General features: G+C 41.2%; 1 protein-coding gene across 1 annotated transcript in view; it reads left to right on the top strand.

Moving 5' to 3' along the window:
- KIF26B (kinesin family member 26B) overlaps window positions 1-22,507 on the top strand; it is a 277,616-nt gene that overhangs the window by 197,889 nt on the left and 57,220 nt on the right. The window contains exons 6-9 of the mRNA XM_057389756.1: window positions 14,740-14,946; window positions 16,408-16,501; window positions 18,604-18,866; window positions 21,468-21,651. Of these exons, the coding sequence (XP_057245739.1) occupies window positions 14,740-14,946; window positions 16,408-16,501; window positions 18,604-18,866; window positions 21,468-21,651 (748 nt within the window). The remainder of the gene's footprint in view (window positions 1-14,739; window positions 14,947-16,407; window positions 16,502-18,603; window positions 18,867-21,467; window positions 21,652-22,507) is intronic.

A 22,507-nucleotide genomic window follows, 5' to 3' on the forward strand; every position in this document is an offset into this window, starting at 1 on the left:
CTGAACATCTATTTCATATTGGTGGGAAAAAATTATCAAATTTGTCACTTCAGAGGAAACATTTACTCTGTAACTGTTTTTCTCTGAAAACATTGTCTCAAACTGAGACAATACCCATAGTTGAGATTTACACTGTCCAAAGATATSTATACCCTTTTTTATTGATATAGGAAAAATACTGTATGAGAATGAAAGATATTTGACTATTAAAGAGGTAAGGTCAGGGCTTCATGGTTCGTACACTCACAGCTGAGTGTTGCTGTGAGGGCAGTCCTTAAAAAAATGAAGTACTAAAGTACAGCTTTAGTAATGGGCAACAAATGATTTAGACCTTCAATTAAAAAACAAAGTTAATTTTTCATGTTAATAGTTGTCATAATGCCTGTTACTGTACCTGAAGCTTACCAGCTGGACAAATTTCTACTCCATTCTGTCTAAATGCATTACTGGCAATTCCAGGAACTGTTTGAAAGATTTYATGTACTGAAAGAAGTGAGGGAAAACCAAGTTGATCCAAGTTAGGACTTTGGCTCCACCAGTGAAAATCTGAATATTGTTGTGGTTGGCATGACTCTGATTTGGATTCTGGCCCAGCTCTGGCAACACTGACTTTCTGTGCTTCTCACATTTCATACTGATGTATATGATCAGTCTGACTCAAGTAATTTCAAGACATCCCCTTTTCAGGTTTASTGGTATAAAACCATCCTTCACTGGACAGACAGGCATTAGATCTGTCTCCTTCCTTAACACACAGCGCTGATTTAGGATCACATTAAGTTTGAAGTTTGAATATTTCATCAAAGTTCCTTCTGCACATTAAAAATTACTCTGTAAGTGTAATTTGTTGTGGTCCCTTCTCCCTTTTATCATTCTGATATATTTTACCTTGCTTATTTGTTCTGCCTATGCTCTAATCTGTTGTGGGAAGATGCTTCTTAATTTAAAAAAAAAAGTCATTTTCACCCCCCGCTTTCTTTCCCTTCATTAATCTCTCCATTTTTTTGATGAGCGATATAACCTTACAAGCATCAAAGAACGTTTCTTTCCTGATACTAAGCTACAGTAGTGACAAGCATGGAGGATGAATTATCTTAAAATGAAAGGTCCCTTTGTTGCTCAAGAAAAGGCTACTTGCTTCAGTCATTTGTGAAATCTGTGCACCGGCTGCTACTTTTATAGCCATTGTCTGGCATGCAGTGCCACCAGTGACAAATTGCAGTGTCACCATAGAAATTGTCATGGTAGGTGGAAAAGCAGTGTTTAAAGAGATGGATTTAGAAGCAGGTTAATTGGTGTAATAGCTAACGTATCTCCAGTAGTATCAACAGAGGCGCAGGCTCTCTGCAGGGATTGTTACCCACYGAAGGCACCATGGCAACCAAAGTGGAAATCTTCGTGTTTTAGAGGAGATGAAGCAGCCAGCTCTGTCACCCAGCTCAGAGAGAGAGAGAGAGATGGGACTATAGAATTGTGACCTGCACAACTTTACCAAGGTCCTCCACTTGTTCTTACCCAYCACCAGACCACTTTTTCTGCCTGCATCAGAAAAGAGAAATCAAATGACCAGTGTGGTTCAATCTAGCTAAAAGTGCAACTTTCTTAAGCAGTTCCTAACCTCACTAAGAGCGTTATCTTTAGAAAGTAAGCTTACAAAGCCATTGCAGTTCCCATCCTGCTGCTTCCCAGGGAAGGAAGGATGAAAGGAGGCTTGCTTGGATATGTACCATCCAGGATGAGATTATTCTTAGCTATCAATATAACATACCTCGTAAAATGATCACACTGGAATCAGGATCTGAAAATTTTGGCACTTCGAATTTAAAAATTTAAAAACTTAAGGTTTTTAAGACAAGTAGGACTAAAGAAAACTTCATTAAACCTCTATTTTCATAATCTTGCTCATGTTTGTGAATTGTGATTATAGCTCTTAACTATTGGTACTCTGTATACTGCTGGATGAGAATAATCAGCAAAGGAGCTGGAGTTACCTTGTGCTTCAGTGTGAAACCATTCATTAAGAAATGTAAGTGCTTTCCAAAGCAGTAAAAACTAGTCTTTCCTTTGATACATGCTGCACCTAAATATTAGGAAGAGATAAAGTGCTTACCCTTGTCTTGGTTCGTAATGTTTGTCTGATTACCTTGTTAATCTGAGATTTTGAAACCCAAATACAAATGCTTTTTTGCATTTGTATTAAGCAGCTCAACCTGTCTAGAGTTACAGGAGGATTGTTTTAAGGTGCACSTGGAAACCAAGTTAAAATAATCCTGTAGCAGCTTAGGGACAAACTACTATTGTGGTGAAGTTTTACTTTAACAAAACTCTGCTAATGACCATTGCATTCGTACTCAATAAGTCCTTACTTTGTGTTTTGGGCATGGAAAAATCTAGTTATACTCGGTACAAGAAACATATTTTCAGGACTCAACGAAGTATATTTTTATAATTCTTGTTGACAGCAGCTGCGGGCTATCAGCCTGGACCCTTGATAAATGATTTTGACATTTCCTGCAGACACTCCTCATGAAAAAGGCTTTTTATTTATTCTCAAATGTTGATTTCTGCATTATTGATCAGCTGCCATTCATTAAAAGCTGCTACTTGCTAGAAGAATTACACAGCTCCTAGGTTACACACAGCACAATGAATTATTCTGTTGACAAATAGCAGTATTAAAGGAATGTTAAGGTTGCATGGTTATACACTCAGAAGTCAGAAAATTGCAGCTGAGGCTGAATATGACAGAAATTTTGCCCAAATTAGGATTGCAGACTTACAGCTGAGGGTATGTAGAAAGACTACTAAGAGGCACTGGATATTGGTTCCAGAGCGAGTTTTTGGTTACTGATGTATTCACAAATACTGCTGTTACTTATTGCAACATTTAGCAGAGCAGCAAACAGTGGATGAAATCACCAGTGGTAGGGTCACAAGGCAGATGGCACATTGTTGGCTATTCCTCATTGCTATAGAGTTGAATTCATCAAGGAGGAGTGTCAGTGGCAATGTTTTGCTGTTATACTACAGCTGAGGGTAATAGAAGTTAGTGGCTCTCTGTGACATGAGACAAGTTCCATTTGTCAAAGCACTGTTTGCATTTTGTTCCCATCAGGGGCTCCCATTTACTTTTATTTCTGTTGTTTTTGTTTGTCTGCCTCTCTGATTTGATATAATTTTTGTTCTGTTATGTTTATATTTAGTACAAAATAATAAACCACAGGAGGGCAGAACACTCCTGGTATCTTGGTTCTGTGATCAGTCAGGCCARGGTTGGTGCTAAGCAAACAGTGGCATCCTCATTGCCTGCATACCTGGATTTCTTCCCATGGGAACCCAGGATGCAGTGGAGATGAGCTGCACTATACCTGAGTCAGATCCATGCCCAGGAGTCAGCATCACAGAGATTCTTAGAGCCAGCAGTGCAAACTTGGCTGACATGTCTGGGTTTTTCGAAGTAAGAGCATCCTTGTACCACCAGAGGCTATGCTTGCTTTTMGGAACAAATTTGCTCAGATATATGACTTCCTTGGATTTTATTTCCTTCAGGGGTATGAGTCGGACTGTAGTGCCTTCTAKAGGCTACTGAAAATCCCAACATGATGTTCACTACTTGTCAGGAAGCAATTGAATGTCAGGACTGGGGAAAGCATTAAAAACCCCAAAGTCTGAGAAGCACATGCCATCAGAGCCTCAGCAASTGGTTCTGGAGGAGCTGGGAGAGGCATCTTTGTATACTGTATGTACCCAGGGGAGGTTTTGGTGGGGCAGTTCTCACCCCACCTCCAAAAGGAGTGACAACGTCCCACAAATGGCCCTATAAACATACTCAACCCAAAGAGAGTCCCCAGTGGGCTGCAGATTTGGTTTAGACTACAAGCTGACTCATTGGAGCCTGTGGCTCTCTCCTGATAGTAAGTGTCCCTCCCAGTTTGCATCTTKGGAAGATGCAAGATCATGTCTTGGCACATAATGCACACAGGTATGGGCAAAGCACAGTTTGKGAGGGAGCAGAGGGATGGCAGCACAGCCCACCACAGTGGGGGGCTCCTGGACAGGCTGCTGGATCACTGTCGGAGATGGAATATTATGGAATCACRTGACCCTTCAGATGCATCTTGTATGATCCTGTCTTCTATGCTCTTCTTGCAGGCACAATAAATAATTCTGTTTGTTTCAAAGGAATGCAGGATCGAGCCCAAAATAAAAGTCTGTTGCAGGGATTTCTGTTAAGGCTCAAAAAAGTGTGTTTTTAATTCAAGATAATGTGTAGCATTACAAATGAATGGCATTAATTCTGAGTGGATACTGGGGCTCTGAAGTTATTGTGCCTCCCTGTACCACTTCCAAAGACAGAAGCATGAGGATAGCATTAAATAGGATACAATATGCAAGAAAAAGTAAATTTAATATTATGTTTATGCCCTTGTAAACACAATAGCATAGTTCTGGTATAAGAAAGGGAAGAACCTGAGTTCAGGTAGTCTGTTTAGGGAAAACACACCTTTTCTGGGTTCTTAGATTATTTATTTACTCTTAGCCTTTATTTCTGCCATGAAAGTTAAGAATAATTCTAAATATATGTCTTGATCCTATCAGAAGACTTTGCAAAGCCCTGCGGGATCTTTGGGTGAAATGTCCACTAAAAATATGATTAATATCATTGCTTGGATACAGGTTTTATAATCTCCTTGTTTTCCAAATTTAATTTTGTTGGTGGTTGTTCCTAACTAAGGTCAAATCCTCATCTCATCTAGTTGCAGGTAAATAAGGAATTATTGCTGAAATTAGTGATATTATAATGTATTACATTCCTCACTAAAGCATCTAACTCTATTCTTGAAGCTTCTGCTGAATGTTTCATGAAACATAGGGTATGTGAGGCTGCTTCTACTCCTTCTGGAGATGGAATTTCTCYTCTGAATACCCAAGCACTTATTAGATATCTCACCTACATTGTYTAATGTGATTATTGTACCTCCTTCCATTTATCTCACAACAGAGTCTTGTGAAAGGCCCTGTGCTTTCTTTGGGATTTTTTCCTCATCATGTATTCCCAAATTCATATCAGAGCCATCCCTTTTATTTACTGTCTGTGGTTACCAACTGCCACTCCAAAGTTTTACACATCTCTTTTACCACACTTATCTGCATTAAACTGCAATTTTTCACTTCTGGCTTGTTTTAAATAATGTAAATCCTTCTTGTCTGATTGTATTGCTGCTTGTTATTTATGGTGCCACAGCGTACACTTTTATGTGCAGACTGGGGACTCTTCTTTTGTATTCAGTCATGGGGATCATCTTTATAAATAATGGAAAAGCTTACAATTGTGATTATACATCTCTTTGCAATACCTCTATATCCTTTGTTTCTCTAGCACTGAAAAGACATCTCAAAGACACATGTRGGGGAAACTTTGTCTTTTAACTGMATTCTTTCCATAGAAATTCTTGTTTCCTTAGACCAGAGAGCCTTGTTCATYTTGGAATTCATCTCCTGAGAATAYGTRATGTGAAGCTCTCAGTGCCACACTTTAATTAGTGATAAGATGACCTGCTGTTTATGCTTACCAAGCTGCATTCTGTGCACCTCTTTCACAGCTTCATAGAAAGGGAAACTGGGGCTTTGAGATGATATGGCAGGCATAATTATCAAGGCATGTGCTTGAGATATTGCTACTGTTGATCCTGTTTCTGCTTTCTATCAACACCAGTCCTTGTGACAGCCGAGGCAGTTCAGTCATGTTTTGATGGAAGGGCAGATTTCTAAGAGGAAGCTTAAACMAGCAAAGCAAAGTTCTCTTCAGTCTTTCTGCACAGCAGCAGGATAAGAGCATGGCCTGTGAGAAGGAGCCAAGTGATTCCCCAATCCTGTCTCCCTCCTCCCCAGGGGGCTGATGGCAGCCTCATGCAGGCAGCAGGAACACAGCAGCCTTGTCATCAATCATGAGAGCAGAGAAGTTCCTTGAGGGAGCCTGCCTTGCTGGTGCCATGAAATGTGTCTGATGGGTTTGGCTGATCTGTCGGTGGGATCTGTAGCTATCAAGCCAGGCTGGAATAGAGCAGAGCAACACATGGCATGTCACATGCTTGGGAGGCCACCACTGCACAACCTGAGTTTCTTGTGTTTAACTTAGAGAATGCTAAACATGGCTGAGCTGTGCAGTGATCCATGACTGGGRCAATTCTGTGGCTTAACCATGGCAGGCAGCTCAGCCTCACACAGCCTCTTGCTCACTCTCCCAGTGGGATGTGCAAGGGAATCAGAAGGGCAAAACTGAAAACTTGTGCATTGAGATAAAGACAGTTTAGTAGAAAGAGCAAAAGCTTCGTGCACTGGCAGAGCAAAATAAAGAATTCATCCACTGTATCCCATGGGTAGGCAAAGAAGGGCTCAGCCATGTCCAGCAAAACAGGGCTTCCTCACATGTAATGGCTGTAAYTCTGATCATCTCCCYCTTTCTCCTTCTTCCCCCAGTTTTATAAGCTGRGCTGCCTTATGGTGGGGGATATCCTTTTGAACACTGTCCCAACTGTGTTCCCTCCCCATTTGTGCACCCCCAGGCTACTTGATGGCAGGGAGATGTGAGAAGCTGTAAGGGCCTTGACTCTGTAAGCTCTTCACAGCAGTAATGGAAATGTGCCTGTGACATCAACACTCTTCATCTTAAATCCAGGACACAGCCCCATACCAGCTACTGTGAAGGAAGTAAACCAGGTACAGACTATAAAATAAATTAAACACGAGCGGGGAATGTTCCTGGACACTGGCACTCAATCATTGTAGTCCTGCATTGTTAACAAGGTCCCTGGCACGCTGTTGGGCATTGGTCTCTCCCAGACAGTTCCAGGCATGGTTCTTAAACTAGCATGGGCAAGGGAGCATCTCGCAGACTGTTGGATATGGCCGAACCACAGCAGAGGAGGAGAATTACAGGGAAAGTTGCCGGTTCTCAGTTTTGTGCCAGGTAACATTTTTTATGGTGCTTAGTTTACTGTATAGATACTGTGTGTCTAAAGACACTTTTGAAAAAGTTGTGTTAGGCAGGAAAAGAGGAAGGAGGGAAGCACTCTACTGTAGACAGYCACTGAACTGAAGCAAAATATATGCTTGATTTTGAAAGGTACCATGGAAAAGATGAGACCTTGAGATTAATGGCAGTCAACTGTACTTGTACTGTGCATAGAGAAATAAATTTTTATCCTAGTGGGGGAAGCAGAGTCAATTTTTGCAGCAGTGTGTGGACTCTTAAGTAARCATCTACTCACTGTGTCAATAGGCAGTGGGTGCATGCTTACATACCAGCAGATCCACTGCAGGGAAAACAAGATTGGCCAGCTGATCCCATGCTCTTCACGCTGGGATTATGAAAGCTGTTTTTGCTTGTTCTGTTCTTATGAAAATGCTGCTGTCAGTGAGTTTAAAGATATTCCCCCCMCCCMAAAAAAAAATCATCCCAGCACATGGGCTGAGTTAGGCTGTTGTTGGTCCCATCATAGGTGTAGGTATGTGGAGAATGTCAGAAGCTGGGAAAAATCCTCCTCCTGCTTGAGGCAACACGCAGGCTGCCCAGTTATGCAGTTCTGAAATCAAGACTTACCTTAAAGAGATCATAAGGAAGCAAATGGAAAGCCAGGATCCCAGTCTGTGTGTGGGAAGCCTTAAGAAGAGACTGTTTTCCATGATGGGATGATCCTCATRTCCTCTTTTTTTAAACTTTTTGTAAAAAAATTTTAAGAGTAGAAGGAAGTTGCAGTGGTCTTAGTAAATGCTGAAGTAGTAATGTGGCAGCTGAATGTCTGGGCTGATGTATATGCTGGTTTCATTGTCTTTCAGCTGTACTAAACCATAGTGACAAACTCACAGCTACTGCTGCCACGAATGTTATAGGAAGCCACTGAGCTGTGCCCTGTGACCTGAGTATGCTTCACACCAGATTTTACTGAATTMATTGTTAAAGTTGCAACTGAAAAAGTGTGCAATCATGATAAGTGCAATTTTTTTTAATACCATGATTGGTGTTTGGGTACAGTACACTGCCACTAGTTCCCATTATTTCTCCAAGTGCAAATTAGTTTTAACTGCTGTACAGGTTAGGGTTGATGAGCTGAGAAAATTTTAGCAATTACACAAGATGGAAACAGAGGAACTGTTGTAAGAAAAGAGGAGACCTGCATGCTTTAATGTTATTGCTTTTTCAGTGGTTTTCACTGCTTTTGCAAGGCATCAGTATCAGCAACAGCCATTTCCAGCAACAAGAGTGATTATGCCTGTGTGTTTTCTAATTTGTGCTAAAGAAAAGCCCTGAAGCCTAGGAGAGTTACCTTTGTGAAAGCAGAAAGGGAGGACAACAAGGCCTGTTTGCACCATCTTGCAGTGGYATAATTCACCCAGGTTTATTTGCTTGTGGCTTTTTTCCAAATGTGACCATATTTCCATTAAAGTAATGCCTACTCATTCCATCCTGCATTCGTTGCATTCTGGGTCAGTCTGTTTATCTTGACCTCCCAGATTTCATGTTAGCAAGATCAGCTAATTGTCTCATGATCTGTAAGAAAAATCCTTTAAAATACTTAACAGGTGGTTTCTGTGTTCTCTGGGCACCATAGGAAGGCTTCAGCCTTTACAACCACTCTGCAAAAGCATGTTTGTGCACAAGAGTATAGGATGGCTGAGATTTTTCTGTGCTGTAGTGCTTTGTGGCTGGCAACAGCAGAAATGCATTCTTCCCACCATTATTTACAACTGCAACAGTGAGAAATTACAAAACCTACTCTTCATTAACCTCCAATAAGGCTGTTCCTGCAGCCAGTGGTTGCCATTACATTGATGGAGTGCTGAAACAGCTCAATAGTCGTGGCTGGCCGGTCTCGCCTGAGACTGCACTGCAGCTCCTGCCTCCCACCACTACCCACGACACGTCCAGCAGAAGCTGCTCAAATGATTGATGAGAAAAACAGCTCATAAAGGCAAGCACAGTGCCTGAAGCAACAGCTGTCTAGCCCTGTCCCTGCAGTAATTAGATAAATGAACCCCAAATGAAATCTTACAGGCAAGAGTAGAGGGAAGTGATCATATTCCCAGTGTGGATCTCTGATTGCTTGTGCTGCCTCATTCCAGTCTGAGTTTGTAGCTATTGGTGTGTGACAGGGATTTGACACAGCTTACCTCTCCCACCTTCTCTGGTCATTTTGCTGCCAGTCCTGCAGACAGACCCCTGTGGGCACAGGAGACATGGCAGTGTCAGTGGCTGGGCTCTCCTTGTTTTTTTTTTCCCTTTGGCACCAGTTCTACTTTGCAGAGTGTGCTGAACCTTTGTCCTTCTCCACAGAGTATGAGCATAAYAAAAGGTCCGTGACAGGTCACAAATTGAGTTTTTCTGGGGAAAGCCTTTCAATTAAAATACTCCTTCTTTGAGAACTAGTAGATGTGTTTATAAGGATGCATTAGATAAAAAGGAGAAAGAAAAATTTGGTTTGGGCAACTGAAATTTTCATACAGTTGATTAAAAGGTTTATGCTTATTTGTACAGTGCATTACAGCAATTCCCCTAGGTCTTCCCTTGATGCTACTGAATGGCATCAATGGAACCCATCAGTGCCATTAATTACCATTTAGAGAGAAGTTTATTAAAAAAAAAAGATTTTTGTATATATTCAGAAAATGTATGTTTTAAAAAATGGTCTATATAATTGAAATACACACATATATGTAAAAAAAAATTACAGAGCTAAATATTAAAAAAACCCCAAAGCTGTTGAGGAAGCCTGAACAGTACAGCTCTGATTCTGCTTTTATTTGTGGCATTACACATCTGGAGTTATATTGTGGAATTCAATGACTGTAGCACTCATGTAAGAACAAATCATGTCTTTGAAGTCAGGAACTGATATGCAGAGAAGTAAATGGGGATGCTGTTGGATTAAATAGTTGTCCACTGAAATCCTCATAAGAGAAACTCGTAAGAGAAAACTCATTAAAAAATGCTACCAGCATGAGCACAATTGAGAAGTGAAATTATATCCTATAAAAGGCACAGCAGTAATGCAGAGAAAGTGACCTTTTCTTTAATTCTCTCTTTTTGCTCCTAAGCTAGAGTAATTCTTGCTGAGTTCAGCCAGATTTGAATGGGTGTAAAATTAGATCAAAATTAGGCCCAGGTTGTTTGTTTTACCCAGAGTGCAAGTCTCAGGAGATTGCTTTCATGTTTCCCCATAGAAACAGCCCGAGGTACCTCCAAGGCGGGGCACTGCCACGACCTGGTCATTGGAATTCAAACAAGAATGTCTGGCAGACTGAGCGGTCCCGTTAATCGCAAGTGGTATCTCTGAGACGCTTCAATTACAAGAGATTAGTGGAMAACTATAGCAGTGGACTAAAGGAGTAATGACACGTAGGAAGTGAAGCGGAAAACCTGCTTTCTTCTGTTTAAGGAGAAGTTCAATTTATACTTTATTTAAATATAAATTGCAAGCATAAAGTATTACAGTTCCTAAACTTCACTCTTCAGTTAGTTTCAAATTAACCATACTGTATTTCTGAGTTCCCCAGAGCAGCACAGTGATCTTCAGCCTGTCTGTTCCTTAAATTGAGCTGAAGTCTTTTAAGTCCAGTAAATTCCTGTGATATCCCCATAGCTAGCTGAGTTACATTTGCTCATCCCTGTGGTGCCTCCACTGTGGTGTGGATTTTCAGGGGCCAGCACAGACTCTGAGCCTCCCCTGCTACCCCCCCTGCTATAAATTGCATGAAGGACTGTGAAACAGTAGAGCAGGAGGCTATGGTCTCCCATCATTTCCACTGCTGTAGCTCAGTTGATTTACTCTTGTCATAACCACTGTTGGGAAATGCTTTGCCTGAATCCCTGGGTTTAGGTTACAAGCATAATAATGTTTTATAATGGAGAGTGGGTCTAGTGGCTGCTGCCAGTCCTTTGAGGCCAAGCAGTGGCTGAATGTCTCAGWGTGCCTTGCAGTGAAGTAAGCTGTGACTCCTGTACAGGTGTGTGGTGTGAAACAGACTGCCCCGAGAGCTCAGCAGTCATTCTGCATCTGGACACAGCCATCAGGAGGGGTCCAAGATCCCCAATCTCAACTTGATTCCCAGGCCACAACGTTGCCTGTCTTCTCAGAAGATGTATCTGGCTCAGATGTTTTAAAATCTGCTTTAGCCTGCCTAGTTTCTTGCGCCACTGTTACACATGTAGTTCTGAATGCCAATGGGAGTTTCTCAGRAYTGAAGTTTRCCTGTATTTTGCCTGCCCATTGAGTTTTTGTCATAGAAACAGCTCCCATGGCATGTAAGTGACATACATTCTGCACAGATGGGATCGAATTGTTTTCTCAATTAACATAATGTAAATCAGGAGTAATTTGAAAGGGTTGCACTGGTGTGAAATTGGCCTGGAAGAATATTTAAGAGCCTACAAATCACCAGATGAGTTCCAATAAACCATGGTCACTACTTGTATTCTGTGTCCATCGCACTCATGCTTCTGGCTTTGTTTTTGCTGGCATGTAGTTTTTGCTGGAGACTGTCACACAGATTTGTGTGTGTGTGTGTATGTACAGACTATGGGGCACTGTACTACCCAGAAAGAACATTTTTATTATGCTAAGAGCAAAAAGAATCACTTTAGGCAGCCTGCAGTGTAGGCACCTACATCTCAGGTAAATTAAAGATGCCTGTAGAGGCATCTTGCCTTCCATCGAGAAAGCCAGAGGTATTTGTGGAATTCGTCTGTTATGAAACAGAACGTGCAAATTAAGTGCTAGAAATGCCTGCTACTCTCTATTGCCTGCAAAGGGCTCAGACAACTGGCTTAGATGGAGACAGCTCCTGGAGGCTGATSTAWATGRGGGTGAGCAGAATTACCCATGACAYGGTGTCCCGAGGCACAGGGGTTACTTCATGATGAGTAAGAAATGGTTCAACTATGAGGATACCCACATGTTATCAATATGGTATTCCCCTGCCCTAACACATAGGAATGTGGTCTTTTCCAGCCTGGATTAATCTAGGGTTCTGTGTAGTGCTTATTCAAGGCACTTAGGGACATGGCCGAGTGCTGAACTTGGCAGTTATAGGTTAACAGTTGAACTCAAGAGCTTATAGGTTTTTTCCAACCCATGTGATTCAGAGATTCTATGAACCATTAGGTCTCAAAACAAAAATCCCCAATGCACAGGAAATACAAAGGTTCACAGCAACAGCAGTATTTTTCTTGTGAATTGCCTATATTCAGCAGAGTTGAGGAGCCAAATGATCAGAAAATACATGTTGTTAGACAGTTCCTGGGACTTCTGGGTTGAGCTCTTTGTTTTCTTTTTAATAGAGTTTCATTCAGTTTATCTGATGCTAGTAAATTTTTAGGATTTCAGTTAAATTGGTATTTTACTCTGGGGAATGAGGAACCTGATTCCTTAGCTTCAATCACTGTTGGAAGCTATTCCTTCAATAGCTGTTGGAAGTTAGCAGGATTTGTGGTATTGCCTCAGTAAGAAGTGGCAGGTATTAATCTGATTTTGTGTGAACGGGTTTAAATTCAAACCCATGCCAGTGATATTGTACCATAACAAATAAGGTGTAGCTGAAGTTAAAACTGAATGCCCRTACAGTTTGAGTGCAGAAAGAATTCTTAGACTGACGGTATATGAAAGATTGTTAAATTTCACGCGCTGTCCATTCTCCAAAACCCCAAAAAACATAGCCCAGGGTATTCAGTCAACTCTCCTTTGTACACAAAGATCAAGGATCTGAAGTTCATGGTTTTATAGCAGCCAAAAATACACATAAACTTATATGGAAAGAGTTTTCTAAAGCAGAGCAAGTATTTTATTTAAAGTAGTTGAAGAATAACATTTTTTTTTTCAACAGATCAGTCTAATGCTCTTGATATTTGTATCTATTTAAAAATATGGGACCCAGCAAGTATGCCAAAATGTTGCCAAAATATGCCAAAATCATGTGAAGCTGAAAATAGGAAAACAGCCCCAGACAAATACTGCCCTTTGTTTTCTTGCTCCTCTAGGATTTACAGTTTTACTCCCTTATTTCCCTGCTAACTTGACTAGAACTTCCTTTCTGAGCTTTCAGGAGACCTAGGGCTGGAATAAACAAACCTTTCCCAGTCCATGTGGACAGAGCAGGGGTGTTGGCTGCTGTTGTCCTCAAAAGAAATCAATTCTGCTCAGGGTTGGGTCCAGAAGAATGCATTTGGCAAGAAATTGTAGTGACTTTTTCACCTGGAGATTAGGCTTCATAAACAGCTCAGCTGARCAGGAGGAGAAACCATTCACACTCAAGCAATGTTTTTCCTGTTTTCCTCAGATACTTGGGTAAAACTGAAATTGTGTGAGTGGGTTTGCGACCATTTCATCATTTAATGATAACTTGTTTTGCCAGGTTAAAGTACTGGAGTAAAATTWTCGATTTGATGCACTGACATACAGAGTAGACATCACAGAAATACGGAATAATACCAATTAATCTCTGGTCTCATTCTATTGTCTTCAAAGGAGTTGTGTCCAAAATGAATTTGTACAGATTTTCCTTGTCAAAGCAGCTGATTTATCTGCGTGTGGGATGAGATTGGGCCAGCATGAAATGAGACCTACAAAGAACACCAGTCTCAGTGAGACCAGCTGGAAATGCAGCCCAGCTTCTGGGGCTACAATCTCCTCCTGGAACGTGTCTGCCATTCCAACAGCAGATGTGCTCCTGTCCCTATGCTGACATGACCCTTTGTGGTCACTTGCATGCCAGACGTGGGTGGGCTTGATACAATAGACAAACGATTAAGGAGCATTAAGATAAAAGTTCTGTCTAGTTGGTGTGAAAGCCAGTCTGCTCTGGGAGAAAGTGAGTTCAGGTGTGTTTAGAACTGGCAGAGAGGGGATGTTTGCCCTTGTGTCTGCAGGTGGTGAATTTATGGGGAAGACCAAAGCCAGATTGATTGTCATCAGTTTTACTTACTATCTCAGTTGCTTACCAACTCAGCTAAGCTAAGGATGCAACATAACCTCATTAAATCAATGAAGATTTATTTTTGTCTCAGGAATAACATCCTATTACATAGMTATTTAATGAGTTGTGAGCTAACATGTTTTAACAAATCTTTTATCACTTATTACATTCTCTCCCTTGATGGTAATTCCAAAATCTGACTATTAAAACAGAACTCTTTTCACAACTCTTTGATGATGGCTCTCAGAGCTGTGCACTTCATCTTTGCATCTGGATTGGAATCATAAAGGTGTGAATTATAGATCTGGCTTTAATGTGCTCTTATTTATCAGGGAGTTTTGTAGAAACCACAGCAGTTCTGAAACCTTAGCAGTCTAGATGATCTTTCAGCTTTCTTAATTGGGCCACCGGGGTACGGTTAATTTTCAATTTATATTGAGAGTAAGACAAGATGATGTAATACTTCCTCCTTGTACCTGAGTAGCATCAATAATAAAACACCACGATGTATAATCATGGTGTATAATTGTAATTCTCAATACACAAGTTGCTTGTTGAAGTAGATTGAGGGTTCCGGCTTCATTCACTTTGTAGTTTAGGACAAATTCTGCCTAATACTTCCTGTGTGTTCACTGACTTCCATTGAGACACTTTCTACAAGAAGAAGATACCATTTGGTCAAGTGGAGTTGGAAAATTTATTCAACATGCCAGTGTTGAGCAAGTAACAGACTAATGAAATGTGCTTATCTCTTTGTGTGTCTGCTGACAGGTCAAAGTCATGGTGCGCATTTCTTCCACGCTTGCSAGAGACACGTCTGAGTCCAGCTCTTTCTTGAAAGTTGACCCCCGTAAGAAGCAAATCACACTGTATGACCCATTGGCCTGTGGGGGTCAGAATGCTTTCCAGAAGAGGGGCAGCCAGGTTCCCCCCAAGATGTTTGCTTTTGATGCCATTTTCCCCCAAGATGCATCACAGGTAGGCCCTGCATGATTGGAAGAGTTACCTAAGCAGAGTTGTGCACCACAGCCAAATTGATTTCTGCTGCAGCAGTAGTACTTTCAGTGAGCTTATACCAGGGCTGAATTTGCCATCATCATCAATAATGAAATAATTTTATTAAATTTTAACTCAATTATTGTGTGYTTTCTTTATTGTTTAGTGTAAATAGTTTCTCCTAAAATTATGTGTTCAATAGTTGTGCTATGGTGCCTAATAAGAAAATCCTCAATATCAAGTCCTCTGTTAACTAGGAGGTCAAGGGTTATTTTTACAGTCTTCCATTTTACAGTTAACARTAAGAAGATGGTGATTTTAATATACAGGTCTTTATTCATGTATGTATTCAGATTTCTTATTTTTATTAGACTTTGATTTGATGAACTATATTACCCAAATGTCATGAGGATGGTAAAAGAGCAAAGTAACATTGTAAAGKATAATTAGAAAACAGTCCAGTAAGGTGTTTCTGTATTCATAAACTACACGAAGCTAGGACACAAAGCCATCTAAAGTACTGTCCCATAATKATATCATTATGCCAGTGCCTCACCTATCTCTGGTTCAAGCAGCTAGCACCTCGCAGACCAATGCCTGGATGCAGTTCAAGGGGCTGGCCTGTGAACAGTCCCTTTCTTGGCCCATTTTATTTTCTATTGCAGAGATAGTCTAGAAATAGCCATGAGCTAGGCTGAATTTAAGTGATGCATTGACAAATGCCAAGTACTTCCCATCAAGCCCTAAACTGTGAATTCTGATTTTCATCCACTGTTGTTAAGCAGCTGCTGTGAAGCACTGTAGACCTTTCAGCCTGCTTGAACCTTAAATCTGCAAATGCCATGGGTAAATTTCTGTGCTGTACTTCTTGAAATACTGSTACAGTCTTCAGAATAGAGTCTACTGCTGCAAAAAGCTGAGAAGACTCATAACAATGTTGGGTCACCAAGCTAATACCAAAGAGGCTGTTTGTTCCCTTACATTCCTTACCCACATGCTAGTGGAATTGAACTCAGTCCATAATTGAGCAAATAATAGAGCCTGTAAAAATTCCTCAGTGTTGGATTGTTTTTTATTCAAAACTGTGCTTTAAAATCCCTTAAATGGGCAATTCTAACAAACCAACTGTATCCCCTTATAATATGTGTATTTTTTTAACCCCACAAAGGATGTCGATGTATTAGCAGATGAAACTTATGTGACACAGGACAAAAGTCCTGCTTCATGTGCTTACTCAAGTAATGCCATTCCCATCAACAGCASAGGTCACATGAATGAGACAAGGAGGATTAGATTTTTTGATGGCTCAACATGCTATCTGGAGCATGGAGGACATTACTACCACTTTCCAGTGAAAATAGTGATTTTCCTCATTATTGCTAATGCTTTTATTTTCTTTCTTTCCCTTTTTTAAATTCTTTTTTTTTTCCCGATCTGTGACAGGCTGAAGTATGTGCTGGGACTGTGGCTGAGGTGATCCAGTCTGTGGTCAATGGGGCAGATGGCTGCGTTTTCTGCTTTGGTCATGCCAAGCTTGGTTGGTATTGCTAAATTTCCTACTCAAGCAGCAAAATGAATCTTTTTAACCCAGGATTGTTAGTYTGYTAGATTAAGGAAAACAAACTKTCATTTATCTGTGTATATTAATTGTATTTGAAAGCAGTGCACTGTGCATGACCTAGTACTACACCTTCAACTCTCCCTTACACATCTATACACTTTGCTTATTGTGTAAATGTTGGACAGCATTTACTCTTTGAAAAAGAAGTTACTGCTGAATTGTTGCTTCATTTCTTTTCTTCAGTACTGTAGCAATTTTGTCTTGCATTGTCTCTAATTGTTAATGAATGGTCCAACAGCAATCTACAGTTTTACAAATGTGCTTGGTGCTGGTGAGGGTTTGCCCAAATACCACTTTCAGCAAGCTGTGTGAAGGCTGTGAGTATTCACTCAGGTTCTTGRTGCTTCTGATGACACTATCCAAGTTCTGTGACTGGGCACTCAAATAGTTTGATTTGCTCTCTATTTCCTGGTTAGACAAGTCACTCATTACTGACCTCTTCTTACTGTGTCTCCAAAAAATCTTATTGTAATGGTTAACTGAATGTTACCTGTGGATCAAAACTCACACTTTGCAAATGCTTCAATAGTATTTCAGATATTCATGGAAGGATATTAAAAAGGAGGATTGTCATCACTAGCACACTATTCTCTTGAAATAACTGGATTTCAAGAGTAATCATATGTTTTTCTTGTGCTTATCCAATTGTGTTTTGAAAGTACTGTCTTTGAATGAAGAGGGTTTTATTGCATGTTACAATGATCTCCATTCTTTATGGTCTCAAAAAAAACACAGATGCACTCATATAATTTAGAAGGTTAATTCACTTTTGCAGGTGGTAAAGAAGATCAAATTGTATCAAACCATGATTTTATCCCAAATATAGGCAACAAAACCTGGAGAGCAGAATGCTGAAATRCAGCCAGGTCTGGTACAGTGAATGGAGCAGTTGCTGGTCCAGTTACACCAGAAGGCCCCTCTGGACCAGGCAGGAGTTAACTCTAGGATGAGCTCTTAGATCTTTAACCCCCTGTGACCTGCCAAATACAGACTGCAAATGACATGGGAAAGGAAGCCACCACATAACCTCACATGTGCTACGTTTCCCTTAGAGAGACCTCCCTGCTAGGGTTTTGCTGAAGCACAAATWGAGCCTGTGCAATTGCTTTGTTAACTGCACCTCCATCATTCTGCAAACCATGAACATACCCAGACCCTGACACAGACATTTGCATAGAAGTATTTTTTTCACTGGTCTTTTTCTACATAGATTTAACATAAGAAATGAAACAATGTAAATAAGCCACAGGTACTTTCTGAAAGGATGCATATCTTTATCATGGGGCTTATAAATTTAGGAGCTTTAAAAAACTTACCTAAAGGCATTATATTTAGTGACACCTAAAGCAGTGTAGGATACTGTTCTGTGTCTGTTCTTAATCAGCAGATTTTCACAGCAAAGACAAGCCAGAACTATAATTATAGAGTCAAATTAAAAAAAAAAAAAAAGAACCAGGGAATGATTTTGACCCTGCTGAAATATTAGTCATTGTGGACCCACTTCTGCAACAAGCGATCACATATAACTGATTGGTTTTGGGCTTTTTTTCCTGAATGAAGTTATATCTCTMTGATTCTGGGACCAGGTTTATGTCAATCCCACCTCCAGCATTTGGAATATAATCTAGTGCTTTGAAGTAAAATGGTATTGGAAGAATACCACACTTACAATGTCTAAAGTGGGGATTTTTAGAAACCATGGCACTCTTGCTCTCTTCAATTCCCTCCACAATTCACCCACATCAGAAGCTGCAGTGTTGCAAGGTGGGGGGCTGCAGCACTCTGCCTTGGGAATGGGAGATGTCAGAGGAAGCATGAGGTAATGGTTTTTGAAAGTAGCTCAAGATTTCATCTGCATTTTCTACGTCCTGTTTGTCTACCTGCCTTTATTTTCCCATTACTGACTGTCCTTGTAGTGAAGCTGTTTTCATGAAGCTGTGCAGGATAATCTCTTGGCAGAAGGCTGTGAAGGTCCTGGGAATGATGTTTTATTTTCTCYATCTCCCCATTCCTGACAGGGAAGTCATACACCATGATTGGGAAGGATGATTCCATGCAAAACCTTGGCATAATTCCTTGTGCCATCTCGTGGCTCTTCAAGTTGATTAATGAGCGCAAGGAGAAGACAGGAGCGCGCTTCTCAGTCCGGATTTCTGCAGTGGAAGTGTGGGGGAAAGAAGAAAATCTGAGAGACCTGTTGTCAGAGGTGGCTACAGGCAGCCTGCAAGATGGCCAGTCCCCAGGTGTCTACCTTTGTGAAGACCCCATTTGTGGCATGCAGGTGAATCCAAGATTCAATTTTCACTGAAACAAATAACATGAAGKTTTTTTTTTAGCTATTGAGGTGGCTCAAATTTAAGAACTACCCAGAGCATAAAGTTTATAGACTTGAAGGTGTTTACTTTAAAACATGCAAGGACTTTATGACCTGCAGCTGCAGGGCCATCTGCTCTCCTGACCTAAATGTTTGTACCTCTGGTATAACTAATATTGAGCAGGGGCTTGTGTTTGCAATAAAATGCGAAAACATTCAGTGCAAACAAAAATTCACCTCATTCTGTAAAAAAAAAAGAAAGAAAAAAAGTGTGATCTCTCTTTTGTAAAACAACAAGCTAAAATATTTACAGTATTGCACAAATAGCTGTAGGCCATTAATATGGCTGTTTATTTCTTTATAAACTACATTATTTATAGTGTTTGCATTAGCAATGTTGTAGGAAGCATTAATTGCTACTTATTAATTGCTGCCAAGAAGTAAATTCCTGAGCTGGGCAAGTCAAGAAAAATTCAAACTCTTCTGAGGTTCAGAGTTTTAGCAGGAATGAGTAACTGGCTCACATATTTTCTGGGTAACCATGAGAAATTCTCAGCAACCCTATTCCCCTCCCCCCTCTTGGTTTGAGGGGAGAAGAGACCTGTTCTTTCATTTTGCTGTTTGTGAGGGAGTAAATTCGCTTTTTATATGAGTAGATGAAGAGGGAGCAAATGAGTGTGACAGAGTTTGAATACATTCTTTCAATCTGAAAGGCAAAGGCTGCTTCCATTGAGAAACTGACGAGCCCTGCCTTTTCCAGGATGGGGAATGGAGGGAAAAGGGAACAGATCTACAGGGTCATGTACCCTATATGCAGCTCCACATATCCAGAGATCATGTCTCACATCCACACAAGTCACAAACTGAGATTTTAAACTGCAAGTAATAAATTTTGTGTCTTATCTCTTTGTGGTGTAAGTTTTTTAGGTATACTTSGGTCCTATTTTCCATTCTTTTCCATTCTACCTAAGGACTGTGAAGTTGTTGATTTTAAGTAACAGTTAGGGYTCTCATTCTCACTTGACTCCTGTCTTCAGTGTTTTTATGAAATACAGTATCACAAGAGATCTCACCCATAGGTATCCACTAATGGGTGCAGTCTTGTGAATATGAGAGTCTGGTCAGTTCCCACTGGGCTGATGGATGGCTCAGTTAAGATCTGAATTCACATAYGTATGCTGTATGTGTTACATCACTATGTCACAATCACCATGTCCTTAGAGCTTAATTCTTTACTAAGGTATTTAAGCACAATAGAAATAATTGTAAATGTTCCATTATTGTAGCTTATATTTGTATAGAGACAGACAGTACAGCAGTATACAAAGTGAATTATTTTAGATCAGTGAAGAAGGGGTAGCTCCGTGAGACACCCGTATATCTCTGCAGCGTGACAGACTGAATTGAATTGCAAGGAAAAAAGCCTTTTTATGTGTGCTTACAAGACATTTTGGAGTCATGTGTCGTACCTGCATTCCACAAATCCTCAGATGAATGGAGGATATTATATTATAGCCATACAGATATGCAGAGTCAGCAGTGTGTACAGCAAATGAATGATCGCCATATGTCATACTGTCTGTCACCGGACTTTTCCAAGTATGCACATGTTTTTGTTGCTTATATTAGTGAGATCAGCCCACAGGCTGGCCTGCCTTCTGCTGGCCTTGTTAACTCCTTCCTGCCCCGCTCCCTGTTTCCTGAGAGAACTTAGCTTTCAGCTGTGTCACCCCATCCCACCCACAGCCTCAGATTTATCTCTCCTCAGGCTGATTAGTGGTCACAGAGAAAACAGAAGTGATGTCTTTTGGAGAACTTAACTGCCAGCTATATTGTATAGCAGGGGAACAAACCCCACAAATGGGGAGCTCCTTTCTGTTTTAATGCCAGACAAAACAAATCTATCCTATGGGCTGTGGGCCAGTTCTATGTACTGCCAAAACTAGCRCCATCAAATTGCACAGTCATGTGTCCCTTCCACAGACAGACTAATCCTAGGTGCCATGGAATGTGTGCATTCCTAATGTCAGAGTGGGTAAATAATTTCTGCCCTCCTATGCTGTCTGCCACTTTGGAGGGTTAAGAGCAGGCTGGTGACAGGGAAYGATCTCCAGCAAATGTGAATGTGTGTACATTGCCCGCCTTGTTTCATTTAGCAGATTGCCCTGGCTTGTGAGCAGGTGCCTAAGCTTGGGGTATGAAGGGGCGAGGAAAAGGCTTCTTCTCCTCTGTGCTGCTCCTCATATGCCATGGGGCAGAACACAAACTTCAGGGCTGTTCTTTCCCAGATTTGTCTGTGGACTGCTTCCTTCTAAMACCTTCTGAAGGGTGACACGTAGCCCTGCCACTGCTGTTTTTCACCAGCTGTTGAGTTTAGGCTTGACATGTCTCCTGGAGGGCTGTTACTGCCACCGCCAGTGTCAGGAGGGTCTCATTCCATTGAGCAGCTTCTCCTTCTCGGTCCCAGTAGGAGCCAGTGCATCCACACAGTGTGTCGACTGTGGGAAGTTGCCTGGTGGTGTTTATCTGTGTGGGGTAAACGCCATTTCTCCCTTGTGTTGACTGCAGCTGCAGAACCAGAGCGAGCTCCGCGCCCCCACGGCAGAGAAGGCCGCCTTCTTCCTGGATGCCGCCATCGCCTCCCGGCGCAGCAGCCAGCGGGACTGTGACGAGGAGGATCACCGCAACTCCCACATGCTCTTCACGCTGCACATCTACCAGTACCGCATGGAGAAGAGCGGCAAAGGCGGCAGTAAGCTCAGTCCTCTTGCTCCTCCCTGTCTCCTTCAAGCCTGCCCGGAAGCTGGGCCTCCAAACGATATTCTTTAGTGTGAAAATTAGCAGAGTTCTCCATCTCCACCCAGTGTGGGGTGGGGCCATTCAGAGCAGCAGACTGCCCACGTGCCTCGTGCAGACCCTGCAAAGGCCATTAATGGCCTTTGGGGATTTTGGCCATCACTTGTCAGTTTAGTTGCTGTCATGGAGATGCTGGCAGCTCTCAGCCCTGTGGGGGCCTCTGTACCTGAAAAAAAAAGGTGCTTTTCAAATTGGCTTTATAATTATCTTTAGAGATATCATTGAGGTCATGGATTAAAATATTATGGTRACCGGAATTCCATGCCACTCTTATGTTAACTGTTCACCTAAATAAGGCAGTATGTGTGGAAGCTGGCAATCCATAAACTGGGCAGCTGATGCTCACAACCCATAAACGATGCTCTTTCTGGGACGTACGTGATATTTTGTTTGCTGGCCCAGTTAYGGCTGTGCAAAGGACTCTCCTGGTTCTTTGTAAAAGCTCTGGACTTTTCAGATAGGCTTGCTTCCTCTCTTTGCCATGTATGCTTTCACTGGCTTGTGTCTTCCATGTCCCACTTTTAAATGAGATAAAGGCACTTCCCTGTCTAGGCAAACTAGAAACTTACATGTTTCTATAATTTTCAAATCTCTCACACCATTTTTCTATTTTTTTGTTACATTTGTCTTCTGTTTGAAGTCTCCCAAATGGTTTATGACTCCAGATATACAGAGAGAGTTTTTTTTAGTAAATTCCAATAATAAAAGATTTGTATAATATAAAAAGCACCCCCTCTGAAAAATCTCTGACA

Source organism: Malurus melanocephalus, unplaced genomic scaffold (genome assembly GCF_030028575.1).
Source record: "Malurus melanocephalus ecotype Western Australia unplaced genomic scaffold, MMel_1.1 scaffold_19, whole genome shotgun sequence".
Taxonomy (NCBI): domain Eukaryota; kingdom Metazoa; phylum Chordata; class Aves; order Passeriformes; family Maluridae; genus Malurus; species Malurus melanocephalus.